At 43.9% G+C, this 15,739-nt stretch overlaps 1 protein-coding gene across 2 annotated transcripts in view; it reads right to left on the bottom strand.

The window, feature by feature from the left end:
* LOC137361978 (ras-related GTP-binding protein D) overlaps positions 1-15,739 on the bottom strand; it is a 41,247-nt gene extending 25,508 nt beyond the window's left edge. Inside the window, exons 1-2 of one of the 2 annotated variants that reach the window (XM_068026578.1) lie at positions 15,509-15,739; positions 4,899-5,194 (exon numbers count right to left, since the gene is read on the bottom strand). In XM_068026578.1, the coding sequence (XP_067882679.1) occupies positions 4,899-5,194; positions 15,509-15,650 (438 nt within the window). In that variant the 5' untranslated portion in view covers positions 15,651-15,739. The other variant, XM_068026585.1, reaches the window with a different exon arrangement.

Below are 15,739 nucleotides of genomic sequence, written 5' to 3'. Positions count from 1 at the left end.
ACGGAACACAAAAGTCCGAGTGTATCAGGCCTGTGTCCTCAGTACCTTGCTCTATGGCAGCGAGGCCTGGACAACGTATGTCAGCCAAGAGTGACGTCTCAATTCATTCCATCTTCGCTGCCTCCGGAGAATACTTGGCATCAGGTGGCAGGACCGTATCTCCAACACAGAAGTCCTCGAGACGGCCAACATCCCCAGCTTATACACACTACTGAGTCAGCGGCGCTTGAGATGGCTTGGCCATGTGAGCCGCATGGAAGATGGCAGGATCCCCAAAGACACATTGTACAGCGAGCTCGCCACTGGTATCAGACCCACCGGCCGTCCAGGTCTCCGATTTAAAGACGTCTGCAAACGCAACATGAAATCCTGTGACATTGATCACAAGTCGTGGGAGTCAGTTGCCAGCGCTCGCCAGAGCTGGCGGGCAGCCAAAAAGACGGGGCTAAAGTGTGGCGAGTCGAAGAGACTTAGCAGTTGGCAGGAAAAAAGACAGAGGCGCAAGGGGAGAGCCAACTGTGTAACAGCCCCGACAAACAAATTTCTCTGCAGCACCTGTGGAAGAGCCTGTCACTCTAGAATTGGCCTTTATAGCCACTCCAGGCGCTGCTTCACAAACCACTGACCACCTCCAGGCGCTTATCCATTGTCTCTCGAGATAAGGAGGCCAAAGAAGATTCATGCCAAATTTTGTTTGATAACGTTTCCCTGAAGCACCTTGGGATGTTGTACTATGTTAAAGGCATTATATAAATAAACACAAGTTGTAGGCTATTTGACTATGGAAGCATTATAACCAAGATCAAGCCTTGCTTTACTTCACACAGACAACACATCTAGTAAGGTTAACTATACAATGATAAAGAAAAGTAATGCTGATTGATTTCTCTTCTCTGCCCAGAAATACTGAAACCAATTGAGAGTCTTAGTTGGATCGACGCACAAATGCACAAATCATTACGTGTAGCACTGTAGCTTAACAAAGCCATGAAAAAGAATGCTCTGGGGTTCATTTCTAAAGGAACAGAACTCAAAAGTAGAGAAGTTTTGTTAAACTTATATAGACAACACTTAAGAGTGGTGTGCATCGATCTGGTCTCAATGTTACAAAAGGCTATAGATGCACTGGAAAAAGTGTAAAAAGATTTACAAGGATGATAGTAGAACTGAGGAGGATACAACTAGCAGGGAAAACTGAACAGACCAAGGGTATTTTCTCTAGAAAAGAGAAGACAAAAGTGGCCAAAAAGTTGATATAAATGGGAAAAAAAAAGTAAACTAGCCAGAAATATAAAAACATATTGTATGAGCGTTTATAGGTATATGAAAAGGAAGAGAGCAGCTAAAGCAAACCTTGGTCCATTAGCAGCAGCGACAGGAGAAATTATCATAGAGAATGAGGAAATGGCAAAGGCACTAAACAAATACTTTTAACTGTCTTCACAGTGGAAGACATAAGTTGCATATCAGAAATAGAGGGTTGAATTTTATCAGCTCGCTCCACAGCAGCATGCTGTGATGTCGGCAGCCTTCCAAAGCAGAAGTGCCACTGCACAGCCCCCGCGATATTACGCGCGGGGCTTATTTAAATGGAGGGACGGACCGGCCGCCCCTGATGGCGTAGAGGGAGTGGCCGCCGCGTCCCCAGCAACGGCGTCCACCACCACTGCACAGGCACCATTTTTAAAGGGGTTTAAGCCCTTCAGGATGTATTTAAATATTTAAAGGTGCCGGTGTGATTTTAAAAATTAATAAACGTTTAACTTCACATCGAATCCCCTCTCCCAACCCCTCAATGAGTCCTCAATACATAAACTGACCTATCCCCCCAAAGATACACTTTTTGAAATTACAAACTTCTCCCCCCCCCCCCCACCGCCTTTGACCATCAACCCCTTCCCACCATCCTCACAACCAATAGGAATAGTTTTCCCCACTCCACCCACCTCTCCGCCCTGATAATTTTATTCCTACCCCCTCCCTATCAGTGTCTCACCTCGGAACTCCAACAGAGTTCCGAAGGGGCGTGAGTTGCGGCCGCTTGGCCGTAACATCGCCGTGGAACGGCAGCCATCGGCAGGTAAGTTCATCTGCATTTTAATTATCCTCATTTTAATATTTTAACGAAGGCCCTGCTGCCAAGCGGCCACCGCTAATATCCGGCGGAGCCTTCTCGGCGGTCATGGGTCGTGGCGGGCTGCTCCCGCTAGCATTTTACGGGCCTCCCTGCCATGACCCACGGAGTCGAGGGCTGGTGAAATCCAGCCCAGAGAGTAACCAGAGGTTAAAAAGAATGGGATAATTAAAGTATTTAATATCAGCAGAGAAAAAGTATTGGACAGACTGAAGGGACTAAATTCCGACAAATCCTTGGGACCTGATGGCCCACATCCTAGGGTTCTGAAAGAGATAGCTGCAGAGAAAGTGGATGCGCTAGCTATGATTTTCCAAAAATTCCTTAGATTCGGCAACAGTCCTATCAGATTGGAAGTTGGCAGATGTAACACCACTTTTCAAGAAAAGAGGGAGAGAGAAAACAGGGAACTACAGGCCAGTTAGCTGGACATCAGTTGTTTTTGGAAAATGCTGATACCTATTTTTAAGGATGTCTGAACAACGCACTTAGAAAAGCACAGTATGATTAGCAAAAGTCAACATAGTTTTATGAAAGGGAAATCCTGTTTGAAAAATTTAATCGAGTTTTTTGGGGATGTAACTAGTAGGGTAGATAAAGGGGAACCAGTAAATGTAGTATATCTAGATTTCCAAAAGGCATTCGATAAGGTGCACACACAAAAGGTTAATAGGCAAGATAAGGGCTCATGGAGTTGGGAGTACTATATTAGCATGGATGGAGGATTGGTTAATGGACAGGAAGCAAAGAGTGGGAATAAACTGGGCATTTTCATGTTGGCAGGCTGTGACTAGTGGAGTGCCGCAAGGATCAGTGCTGGAGCCTCAGCTATTTACAATCTATATTAATGACTTAGATGAAGAGATGGAAAGTAATGTATCTAAGTTTGCTGATGATATAAAGATGGGTGGGAATGTAAGCTGTGGGGAGGATATAGAGAGGCTGCAAAGAAATTATAGGCAGGTTAAGTGAGTGGGCAACCAGACGGCAGATGGAGTATAATGTGGGGAAGTGTGAAGTTATTCACTTTGGTCATAAGAATAGAAAAACAGAATATTTTTTGAAAGGTGTGAAACTTTTAAATGTTGATGTTCAGAGAGACTTGGGTGTGCTCGTACAAGGAATGCAAAAAGTTAGCATGCAGGTACAGCAGGAAGGCAAAATGCATGTTGGCCTTTATTGCAAGGAGATTGGAGTACAGGAATAAAAGAAGTCTCGCTACAATTGTACAAGGCCTTGGTGAGAACACATCTGGAATACTGTGTGTAGTTACGGTCTCCATATTTAAGGAAGGATATACTTGCATCGGAGGCAGTACAGCAAAGGTTCACTAGATTGGTCCCTGGGATGAGAGGGTTGTCCTATGAAAGGCTGAGTAAATTGGGCCTCTATTCTCTGGAGTTTGGAAGAATGAAGCGATCTCACTGAAACATACAAGATTATGAAGGGGCTTGATAGGGTAAATGCTGAGAGATGTTTCCACTGGTCGAGGAATCTAAAACATGGGGGCACAGTCTCAGGACAAGGGACAATCATCAAAGACTGAGATGAGGAGAAATTACTTCACTCAAAGGGTTGTGAATCTTTGGAATTCTCAACTGCAGAGGGTTGTGGATGCTCCATCATTTAAGACTAGGATAGACAGATTTTTGATTTGTCAGGGAATCAAGAGATATGGGGAGTAGGCAGGAAAGTGGAGTTGAAGCCCAAAGGTCAGCCATGATTGTATTGAATGGCGGAGCAGGCTTGATGGGCCATGTGGTCTACTTCTGCTCCTATTTCTTGTGTTCATGCCTGATAAAGGTCTTTAAAATGATGTAGGGGTTCGATAGGGTAGACCTGGAAAATATGTTTTCAATTGTGAGGGAGTCCAAAACTAGGGGCCATAAATATAAAACAGTCACTAATAAATCCAATAAAGGAATTCAGGAGAACCTTATTCACTCGGAGATTGTTGAGAACCTGCTAGCGCATGCATTTGACCAAGCCATGAGTTTATACCAATCTCAGAACTACTTTTTTCCCCCCATTTATCACACTGAAGATCTTTATGACCTTTCCAAATATGTTACTAACTTTGTGCTGTTTTGTGCTATGGTCTGCCCAGTTCACTTTAGCTGGAACCCTTACAGGTAGAGAATTAAGACTTTAATCTAGTCAGTCCTGGCTGGATTCAAAGCCAAGGATTGCCTACAACAGTTCCTTTCATTTTTAATAAAGTGCTTTCCTTTACTATTTAGTAATTGTCTGTTTGCCTGGTTTCACAGCAGCTTGAATGCAGAACAATGAGACTCTCTGAAGCAAAGGCATTCATTGTGTGCTTATCCCATCAGAGCTCACCTTCAGGTTAGAATTGCTAAGTTTATCCTGAATTCCTTATTGGATTTATGAGTGACTGTCTTATATAGTGACTGGCCCCTAGTTTTGGACTCCCCCACAAATGAAAGCATATTTTCCAGGTCTACCCTATCGAACCCCTACATCATTTTAAAGACCTTTATCAGGGAAGAACACAAGAAATAGGAGCAGAAGTAGACCATATGGCCCATCGAGCCTGCTCCGCCATTCAATACAAGAAGCTAATCTCATTTACAAACTGCTAATTGGGACTAATCCCAATCATTTATGGTGGAAGAAATCTTCTGTATTTAACGTCCACTGAAATCTCCCGTGGTATTTAAGATGTTGGACAGAAAATACCATCAGCTTATATTTAGAATAAAATCATCTTTAACATCTAAATCTAAAGTTTAGGGCACATTACCTGTGAGTCAATCACAAATATCAAGGCCCCAGTCCCTCTGAAGATCATCTCATAGTCAAACGTTGGATCAAAAAAATCAATCTGCCCAGGGAAATCCCAGATCTGAAAACTAACAAAAGAGCTGTTGGCGATATCATCCCGGCAGATTTTGTTGGTACTTTCTAGGAATAGTGTCTCATTAGGCGACATTTTGTGGAAGACTACTTTCTGGATGGAAGACTTTCCACTTCTTCTCAGTCCCATTAGCAGAATTCTGGGTTTGACCTCTGTGCAGTAGTCATCACTGAAGTGCATCGCTAAAAAAAAAATTAAAAAACTGTTTTCAAAAATTAAACAAGGACTATTCATCCCCGGGGTGGGGAACAATTAGCAACACCCTTGATTCTGCAGCAAAGAACATATTCAATATACATATGTTTACCCACAGACTTTCTAACAAAGAACAAAGAACAAAGAAAATTACAGCACAGGAACAGGCCCTTCGGCCCTCCAAGCCTGCGCCGATCCAGATCCTCTATCTAAACAGGTCGCCTATTTTCTAAGGGTCTGTATCTCTTTTCTTCCTGCCCATTCATGTATCTGTCTAGATACATCTTAAAAGACGCCATCGTGCCCGCATCTACCACCTCCGCTGGCAACGCGTTCCAGGCACCCACCACCTTCTGCGTAAAGAACTTTCCACGCATATACCCCCTAAACTTTTCCCCTTTCACTTTGAACTCGTGTCCTCTAGTAATTGAATCCCCCACTCTGGGAAAAAGCCTCTTGCTATCCACCCTGTCTATACCTCTCATGATTTTGTACACCTCAATCAGGTCCCCCCCTCAACCTCTGTCTTTCTAATGAAAATAATCCTAATTTACTCAACCTCTCTTCATAGCTAGCGCCCTCCATACCAGGCAACATCCTGGTGAACCTCCTCTGCACCCTCTCCAAAGCATCCACATCCTTTTGGTAATGTGGCGACCAGAACTGCACGCAGTATTCCAAATGTGGCCGAACCAAAGTCCTATACAACTGTAACATGACCTGCCAACTCTTGTACTCAATACCCCGTCCGATGAAGGAAAGCATGCCGTATGCCTTCTTGACCACTCTATTTACCTGCGTTGCCACCTTCAGGGAACAGTGGACCTGAACACCCAAATCTCTCTGGACATCAATTTTCCCCAGGAATTTTCCATTTACTGTATAGTTCACTCTTGAATTGGATCTTCCAAAATACTTTCTATGGGCTAATGCACTGGAATTTGCAGTGATTAGAAACCCAAAACAGTATGGCGTCTTCTACTGAGGATTTGAAACCTGTGTGAGCAGGGCAGGCAACTGTCTATCACCTTAAGCAATCAGATTGAAGAATCTTTCCTGAGGCACGCAGAGTATAAACCAGCAAGTTAGAACATTTATTTCAATGCCAAATCATGCACAGAAAATAAAATAAAAAGAGAGGGAAAAAAGATGGGATTGAGAGACATAAGGGAGACAGAAAGAAAAAGGAAAAACATTTTGTCTAATTGGTTTTATAAGAATTAATTATTTTATAATAATTAAACAATAATTAAAATCTGAAGAAATGAGGCTCCATACTTGTTAAAGTTAATTTTCAGTGCTCGAGAAGTTGTCTGGCAGTAATTACGATTATCATGCCATTAAAAATTCACTTACACAACAATGGACAAGCCCTAACATTTTATGGCATGTTTAATGGGTATCTAGTGGGTAGGTACTACAACTTCTCACCCTTCTATGTATTAGAATGCTGAATCTCTTGAAAAGCGAAGCTTTTGAAAGAGCAGGGCAACTTGGACAGTGTCATCCTGATTTTGTACTTAGCTCCATATGTGCAGGTATCAGAAGTTGCTGTCTGATTTACTCCTTAATAACAGCAGCGTTGATAGCCTTACCATTATTCTTATTGCAAAATCTGGCTCATGATATGGTGTTGAATGGGTTGGGCTCCGTTGTGGGCCCCATGGTCAAGTAGACTGTCAAAACTCATTATTTAGACTCAAACACGAAGAAAGGCAACTTGGGTGAGGTACTGGAGGGTATCCATTGCATGTGGAAGCACATACCAGCACCTTTAGGAGATAAGGGGTGAATTAAACTCCAGAAAATTAATGCAATCAGCTCTGAAGATTACAAAGTGATGACAATAAAAATATCTCAAAATGTTTTTATGGTTTAAAAAAAGTGTTGGTGGTTGTTGAGAATTTTCCTCACAAAACTACAAAAATATAATACAAAATATTACTAGTGGAAAATGTCAAGATTTTTTTCACCTGCCAATGCCCCTGCCTATTAGGGATGTTTCACCACAGAAAATGGTTACACATTATGAAGGTGCTGATTTTATTTTGGTGTAGGGTTTGTGTGTTAAACTTACTCAAAGCATTAAATGTTAACTCTCTGCTCCCTATTCCACTATAGAATCTAACCATAATGTTTCTACTGACACTAGTTCGGCCTCAGCTGCAGTACTGCCTCCAGTTTTGGGTGCTGCACATTAGGAAAGATGTAAGGACACTGGAAACAGTACAGAAAAGATTTGTGAGAATGGTTCCAGGGATGAGGAACTTTAGTTATGAAGATAGAATGCAAAAGTTAGGACTGTTTTCCTTGGAGAAGAAAAGGCTGAGAGGTGATTTGATAGAGATAAAAATCATGAGGGGTCTGGACAGAGTAGATACAGAGAAACTATTCCCACTAGTGAAAGGATCGAGAATGAGAGGGCATAGATTTAAAGTAATTGGTAAAAGAAGCAAAAGCGACATGAGGAAAGACTTTTTCACGCAGCGAGTGGTTCAGGTCTGGAATGTGCTGCCTGAGGGGGTGGTGGAGGCAGATTCAGTTGAAGCATTCAAAAGGAAATTTGATTGTTATCTGAAAAGGAAGAATGTGCAGGGTTATGCGGAGAAGGCGGGAGAACGGCACTAAATGAATTGCTCTTGCGGAGAGCCGGTGCGGACACAATGGGCCGAATGGCCACCTTCTGCACTGTAACAATTCTGTGATTCTGAGAGATATTAAAGGGATAATATTGCATCTTTTTAGGTTTGAATTTGAATACAATTTAAGCCAATTATTACAATATTTTGTGTTATAATCCAGAGACTACTCCTGAAGTAGTTGTTCATTGCTAACATGAACAGCGGTATGTATCATATTAAGATCAAGTTGCGTACTTCAAAATAAATGTATACATGTTTGGTAACTGTTTTATCTTCCTTATTTTCAGCAATCCACTATATAAGAATATTCAAACACATTACATGCAAGTTACTTCCAATGAAAATGTTGTGTTTAGTATTTAAAATCACTTTATTTGCTGTATTGACAGTTCTCTGTGTTATACTCCAGAAAGCCAGTTGGTGAAGGACAGAAGTGGAGCTAATCGTCATCACTTTTTAAGCATTTATTTACAGAGTTGCATATTACAAGCATGCACCTCCAACCCAATAACCACAGATTCAGTTTTTGTCTATTTATAGGTGCACAAATGAATCACTAGTTAATGCCCACTTCATGCACACAATTAAAACTCTTCAAAGACTAAAAGGTAGAGTAAAAATTCTCCAATTCACAATCAAACAATTATTGGAAGCAAACCCAGTTAACTACGCATTCCAAAAGTTAACTAGGTGACAATGATTCCAGGCTTTTCTTAAAAGTTTTAGCTCTTCTACAGGTTACAATTGAACTTCAGTTGGCACCAGAGAAATCTTTAGTTCGAAATGAAAGGTTTGTAAGAAGAATTTTTTATGATGTGAACTGTGTTGATGGTAACAGTAGCATTAGGAGTAGAGAATCTTTATCATAGAATCACAGCATGGTTACAGCACAGAGGGAGGCCATTTGGCTCATCGTCTCTGTGTCGGCTCTCTGCAAGAGTAACTCAGCTAGTCCCACTCCCCTCCCATTTCCCCGTAGTCCTGCAAATTTTCTCTCTTCTGATAATTATCCAATTCCCTTTTGAAAGCCACAATTGAATCTGCCTCCACCACATTCTCAGGTCGCACATTACAGATCGCTGTGTAGAAAAGGTTTTTCCTCATGTCACCTTTGGTTCTTTTGCTATTCACCTTAAATCAGCAGAGGTTCTTGATCCTGCCGCCAATGGGAAAAGATTAGATCTACTCTGTCTAGACCCCTCATCATGATTTTGACCGCCTTTATCAAATTTCCTCTTAACCTTCTCTTCTCCTAGGAGAGCAACTCCAGTTTCTCCAAATTATCTATCCACGTAACTGAAGTCCCTCATCCCTGGAACCATTCTCGTAAACCTTTTCTTCACCCTCTCGAATGCCTTAACATCCTTCCTAAAAAGTGTGGTGCCCAGAATTACACACAATGCTCCAGTAGAGGCCAAACCAGTGTTTTATAAAGGTTCACTATAACTTCCTTGCTTTTATACTCTGTGTCCCTATTTACAAAGCCCAGGATCTCTCACACTTTCTCAACCTGCCCTTGCCACCTTCAATGATTTGTGCACAAATACCCCCAGGTCCCTCTGCTCCTGCATTCCCTTTAGAATTGTATCCTTTACTTTATATTGCCTCTTCTTGCTTTTCCTACCAAAATAATCACTTCACACTTCTCTGCATTAAATTTCATCTGCCATCTGTCTGTCCATTCCATCAGCCTATGTCCTCTTGAAGTCTATCACTATCCTACTCATAGTTCACAATACTTCCAAGATTTCTCATCTGCAAATTTTGAAATTGTGTCCTGCACACCCAAGTCTAGGTCATTAATATAGATGAAGAAAAGCAGTGGGCCTCGCACCAACCCCTGGAGAACCCCACTATATATCATCATCCCATCCAAAAAAAAAATCACCGTTCATCACTACTCTGTTTTCTTTCACTCAGTCAACTTAGTATCCATGCTGCCACTGTCCCTTTTGTTCCATGGGCTTCAACTTTGCTGACAAGCCTGTTATGTGGCACTTTATCAAATGCCTTTTGGAAATACATTTAGACCACATCAACCGCATTAGCCTCAACCCTCTCATTCAAGTTTGTTAAACATGATTTGCTTTTAACAAATCCATGCTGGCTTTCATAAATTAATTCACATTTGTCCCAATGACTTAATTTTGTTCTGGATTATTGTTTCTAAAAGATTTCCCATCACCGAGATTAAACTGACTGGCCTACATGTGACTCCAAACCCACAGCAGTGTGGCTGACTCTTAACTGCCCTCTGAAATGTCCTAGCAAACACTCAATGCTGGCCTTGCCAATGACACCCACATCCCATTAAAGAATTTTTAAAAAATCATTTTCCTCTCTATCTCCTTCATCATCCGGGGAGCTCTGGCTTTGTTTGACCTCCCTTTCCACTTCGTGGGAATGTACCTCGACTGTACCCAAATCATCATCTCTTTAAAGCCAGCACATTGTTCCATTACAGTTTTGCCTGCCGATTTTTGATTCACATTTACCTGGGCCAGATCCATTTTCACCCCACTGATATTAGCCCTCCCCCAATTAATTATTTTTACTCTGGATTGCTCCTTGTCCTTTTCTACAGCTAACCTAAACCTTATGATACTATGATCACTGTCCCCCCCAAATATTCCCCAATGACACTTGACCCACTTCACTCCCCTGAACCAGATCCAGCAATGCCTCCTTCTTTGATAAGCCAGAAACATAATGATCTAGAAAATAATCCTGAACACACTTCAGAAACTCTTCACTCTCTCTGCCTTTTACATTATTACTATCCCAATCTATATTAGAATAATTACAATCTCCCATTATTTCTATTTAATTTTTGCACCTCTCCAAGCCCGGTTTTCTCTCATTTTTCTATATGACTCTCCTGAAGGCCGTGACTTACAGTACTTCACTCAGGCACCCAGTCGTCTTATGCAAGACTAAAGGCTTAACCAGGTTAACTATTCCAATGCTTTCTTGGCTGCCTCCCATCTTGCCCCCTCCATAAACTTGAGCTCATCCGAAACTCTGCTGTTCGTATCCTAACTCGCACCAAGCCCCGTTCACCCATCACCCTGTGCTCACTGGCCTACCTCAGCTCTCAGTTTTGCAATATCTCGATTTTAAAATTCTCATCTTTGATTTTAAATCCCACCATGGCCTTGCCTCTCCCTATCTCTGTAAGCTCCTCCAGCCTTACAATCCTCCAAGATCTCTGCGTTCTTCCAATTCTGGCCGCTTGCGCATCCCCGAATTTCATCACTCTATCAGTGGTGACTGTGCCTTCAGCTGCCTAGACCCTAAGCTATGGAATTCCCTCCCTAAAGCCTCTTTATCCTCCTTTAAAAGGTGTTTCTTAAACTTCCCTGTCACCTGTTCTAATATCTTATGTAGCTCAGTCAAATGCTGTTTGATAACACTCCTGCAAAGTGCCTTGGGTCTCTTTACTATGTTAAAGGTACTATATAAATGCAAGTTATTGTTGTTTTGCTCATCTGGCATTAACGTGTGCATTTTGCAGAAAAGTCAAGAACAGAAACCCTGGCTGATTTTCCACTCCCTGGCTTAAAGACGCTGGGGTCAATTGTACTGCTGCATCGTCACCCTAGCTAAGATCAGCAGTTGGCTTAACACTGACCAGGGAGCAAACCTTGGGCATGCCTGATCTGTATAACTCCAAAGCACGGTGCATTTAACCACAGAACATCAGGAGAAACCAGTAGCAAACAAGCTAGGTCCCTAGTCTGCACAGTATCAATTAATCTCACCTGGGGCATAGGTTGGGGATTCCCTAACATTACTGTGGGTGTACCTAGACCATGTGGGCTGCAGTGATTCAAGATGACAGCTCACGACCATCTGCTTCAAGGTGGATGGGCAATAAATGCCGGTCTTGCCATCGATGCCCAAATCCCATGAACAAATTTTTTAAAACTCTACAATTGGAGTCCATGCTTCCAGTGCAGAGGAAGGAAATTTAGGCAGGTTCTTGCTCCTGGTCACTACAGCTGAGGACATTAGTTGAGGATTGGCTTGGTTATGATTACAAATTCAATACCATGATCAAAAAGCCTGTCCATACTTATTGATGAAGAATGGTCATTTTAGGGGGAGGAAAGGACCCAGAGGGCTTGAAAGAAAATTCTTACAGACATTATATACAATGTTTAAATCTACAAGACAAAGATAAACTAATTGGAGCATAGTGCCTGCTGGATATTAAATCATTCATAGGATGTGGGTGTCACTGGCTAGGCCAGCATTTATTGCCCATCCTTAACTGACCTTGAGAAGGTGGTGGTGAGCTGCCTTCTTGAACCGCTGCAGTTCATGTGGGATAGGACACCCACAGTGCTGTAGGAAGCGAGTTCCAGGATTTTGACCCAGCGACAGTGAAGGAACGGCGATATAGTTCCAAGTAAAGATGGTGTGCGGCTTGGAGCGGAACTTGCAGGTAGTGGTGTTCCCATGTGTCTGCTGCCCTTGTCCTTCCAGGTGGTAGAGTTTGGAAGGTGCTGTCTAAGGAGCCTTGGTGCATTGCTGCAGTGCATCTTGTTGATGGTACACACTGCTGCCTCTGTGCAGTGATGAAGGAAGTGAATGTTTGTGAATGGGGTGCCAATCAAGTGAGCTGCTTTGTCCTGGATGGTGTTGAGCTTCTTGGGTGTTGTTGGAGCTGCACCCATCCAGGCAAGTGGGGAGTATTCCAACACACTCCTGACTTGTGCCTTGTAAAGTGTGAACAGACTTTGAGGAGTCAGGAGGTAAGTAACTCGCCGCAGGATTCCTAGCCTCTCGCCTGGTCTTGTGGCCACGGTATTTATGTGACTACTCCAGTTCAGTTTCTGGTCAATGGTAACTCCCAGGGTGTTGATAGTGGGGGATTCAGCTATGGTAATGCCATTGAATGTCAAGGGGAGATGGCTAGATTCTCTCTTGTTGGGGATGGTCATTGCCTGGCACTTCTGTGATGCAAATGTTACTTGCCACTTATTAGCCCAAGCCTGGATATTGTCCAGGTCTTGCTGCATTTCTACACGGACCGCTTCAGTATCTGAGGAGTCACGAATGGTGCTGAACATTGTGCAATCATCAGCGAACATCCCCACTTCTGACCTTATGATTGATGAAGTAGCTGAAGATGGTTGGGCCTAGGACACTACCCTGAGGAACTCCTGCAGTGATGATTGAGATGAGATGATTGACCTCCAACAACCACAATCATCTTACTTTGCGCTAGGTATGACTCTAACCAGCAGAGAGTTTTCCTCCTGATTCCCATTGACTCCAGTTTTGCTAGGGCTCTTTGATGCCATACTTGGTCAAATGCTGCCTTGATGTCAAGGGCAGTCACTCTCACCTCACCTCCAGCGTTCAGCTCTTTTGTCCATGTTTGAACCAAGGCTGTAATAAGGTCAGGAGCTGAGTGGCCCTGGCGGAACCCAAACTGAGTGTCAGTGAGCAGGTTATTGCTAAGCAAGTGCCGCTTGATAGCACTGTCAATGACACCTTCCATCACTTTACTGATGATTGAGAGTAGACTAATGGGGCGGTAATTGGCTGAATTGGACTTGTCCTGCTTTTTGTGCACAGGACATAGCTGGGCAATTTTCCACATTGCTGGGAATATGCCAGTGTTGTAGCTGTACTGGAATAGCTTGGCTAGGGGCGCGACAAGCTCTGGAGCACAGGTCTTCAGTACTATTGCCAGAATATTGTCAGGGCCCATCGCCTTTACAGTATCCAGTGCCTTCAGTCGTTTCGTGATATCACGCGGAATGAATCGAATTGGCTAAAGACTGGCACCTAAGATGCTGGGGACTTCAGGAGGAGGCTGAGATGGATCATCAACTCAGTACTTCTGAATGAAGATTGTTGCAAATACTTCAGCCTTATCTTTTGCACTGATGTGCTGGGCTCCCCCATCATTGAGGATGGGGATATTTGTGGAGCCACCTCCTCCAGTTAGTTGCTTAATTGTCCACCATCATGGACAACTGGATGTGGCAGGACTGCAGAGCTTAGATCTGATCCGTTGGTTATGGGATCGTTTAGCTCTGTCTATCGCATGCTGCTTACCCTGTTTGGCACGCAAGTAGTCCTGCGTTGTAGCTTCACCAGGTTGACACCTCATTTTGAGGTATGCCTGGTGCTGCTCCTGGCATGCCCTCCTGCACTCTTCATTGAACCTGAGTTGGTCCCCCGGCTTGATGGTATATGCTGGGCCATGAGGTTACAGATTGTGGTTGCTGAAGGCCCACAGCGTCTCATGGATGCCCAGTTTTGCATTGCTAGATCTGTTCCAAATCCATCCCATTTAGCACGGTGGTGGTGCCACACAAGATGGAGGGTATCCGCAATGTGAAGTTTAGTTTAGTTTAGAGATACAGCACTGAAACAGGCCCTTCGGCCCACCGAGTCTGTGCCGAACATTAACCACCCATTTATACTAATCCTACACTAACTCCATATTCCTACCACATCCCCACCTGTCCCTATATTTTCCCTACCACCTACCTATACTAGGGGCAATTTCTAATGGCCAATTTACCTATCAACCTGCAAGTCTTTGGCATGTGGGAGGAAACCGGAGCACCCGGAGGAAACCCACGCAGACACAGGGAGAACTTGCAAACTCCACACAGGCAGTACCCGGAATTGAACCCGGGTCGCTGGAGCTGTGAGGCTGTGGTGCTAACCACTGTGCCACTGTGGGACTTTGTCTCCACAAGGACTGTGTGGTGGTCACTCCTACCTATACTGTCATGGACAGATACATCTGCGGCAGGCAGATTGGTGAGGACGAGATCAAGTATATTTTTCCCTCTTGTTGGTTCCCTCATCACCTGCTGCAGACCCAGTCTAGCAGCTATTTCCTTTAGGACTCGGCCAGCTCAGTCGGTAGTGGTGCTACTGAGCCACTCTTGGTGATGGACATTGAAATCCCCCACCCAGAGTACATTCTGCACTCTTGCCACCCTCAGTGCTTCCTCCAAGTGGTGTTCAATGTGGAGAAGTACTGATTCATCAGCTGAGGGGGGGCAGTAGGTGGTAATCAGCAGGAGGTTTCCTTGCCCATGTTTGACCTGATGCCATGAGATATCATGGGATCTGGAGTCGATGTTGAGGACTCCCAGGGTGATTCCCTGCCCACTGTATACCACTGTGCCGCCACCTCTGCTGTGGTCTGTCCTGCTGGTGGGACAGGACATACCCAGGGATAGTGATTGCAGTGTCTGGGACATTATAAGGTATGATTCCGTGACTATGACTATGTCAGGCTGTTGCTTGACTAGTCTGTGGGACAGCTCTCCCAACTTTGGTACAACCCCCAGATGTTAGTAAGGAGGACTTTGCAGAGTCCACAGGGCTGTGTTGGCAGTTGTCGTTTCTGGTGCCCAGGTCGATGCCAGGTGGTCCATCCAATTTAATTCCTTATTGACCTCATGGAGGTTAGATACAACTGAGTGGCTTGCTAGGCCATTTCAGAGGGCATTTAAGAGTCAACCACATTGTTGTGGGTCTGGAGCAACATGTAGGCCAGACCAGGTAAGGACAGCAGAGTTCTTTCCCTCAAGACCATGGCATTAACATAGCAATGCCGATGAGTATATTAATTGGGCTAACAGTTGCAATCAGTTGGGTTGCTCATTGTATGCTACGTACCCTCATCGGGACCTGCTCGGTTGTTGGGGTCTCTATCTTCGATGTCACACTCAGCTTCTCCTCCATAAGCGAACTCCAGTCCGATAGAGCCGCACTCGCTGTCCTCTTCCTCCCCGCTCTCCTCCGCCGCCAACTTGCTCATTTTAGCGCAGCTTTCCCAACCCAGCCTTGGTCAGCAGACAGCTTTACTGTTACTCGCCGTCACCTGATAGTGAGAAACCATGACGAACT

Source organism: Heterodontus francisci, chromosome 3, assembly GCF_036365525.1.
Source record: "Heterodontus francisci isolate sHetFra1 chromosome 3, sHetFra1.hap1, whole genome shotgun sequence".
Classification (NCBI taxonomy): Eukaryota; Metazoa; Chordata; class Chondrichthyes; order Heterodontiformes; family Heterodontidae; genus Heterodontus; species Heterodontus francisci.
The sequence above is the reverse complement of the archived record's forward strand: the minus strand, read 5'-3'. Positions and strand labels throughout refer to the sequence as shown.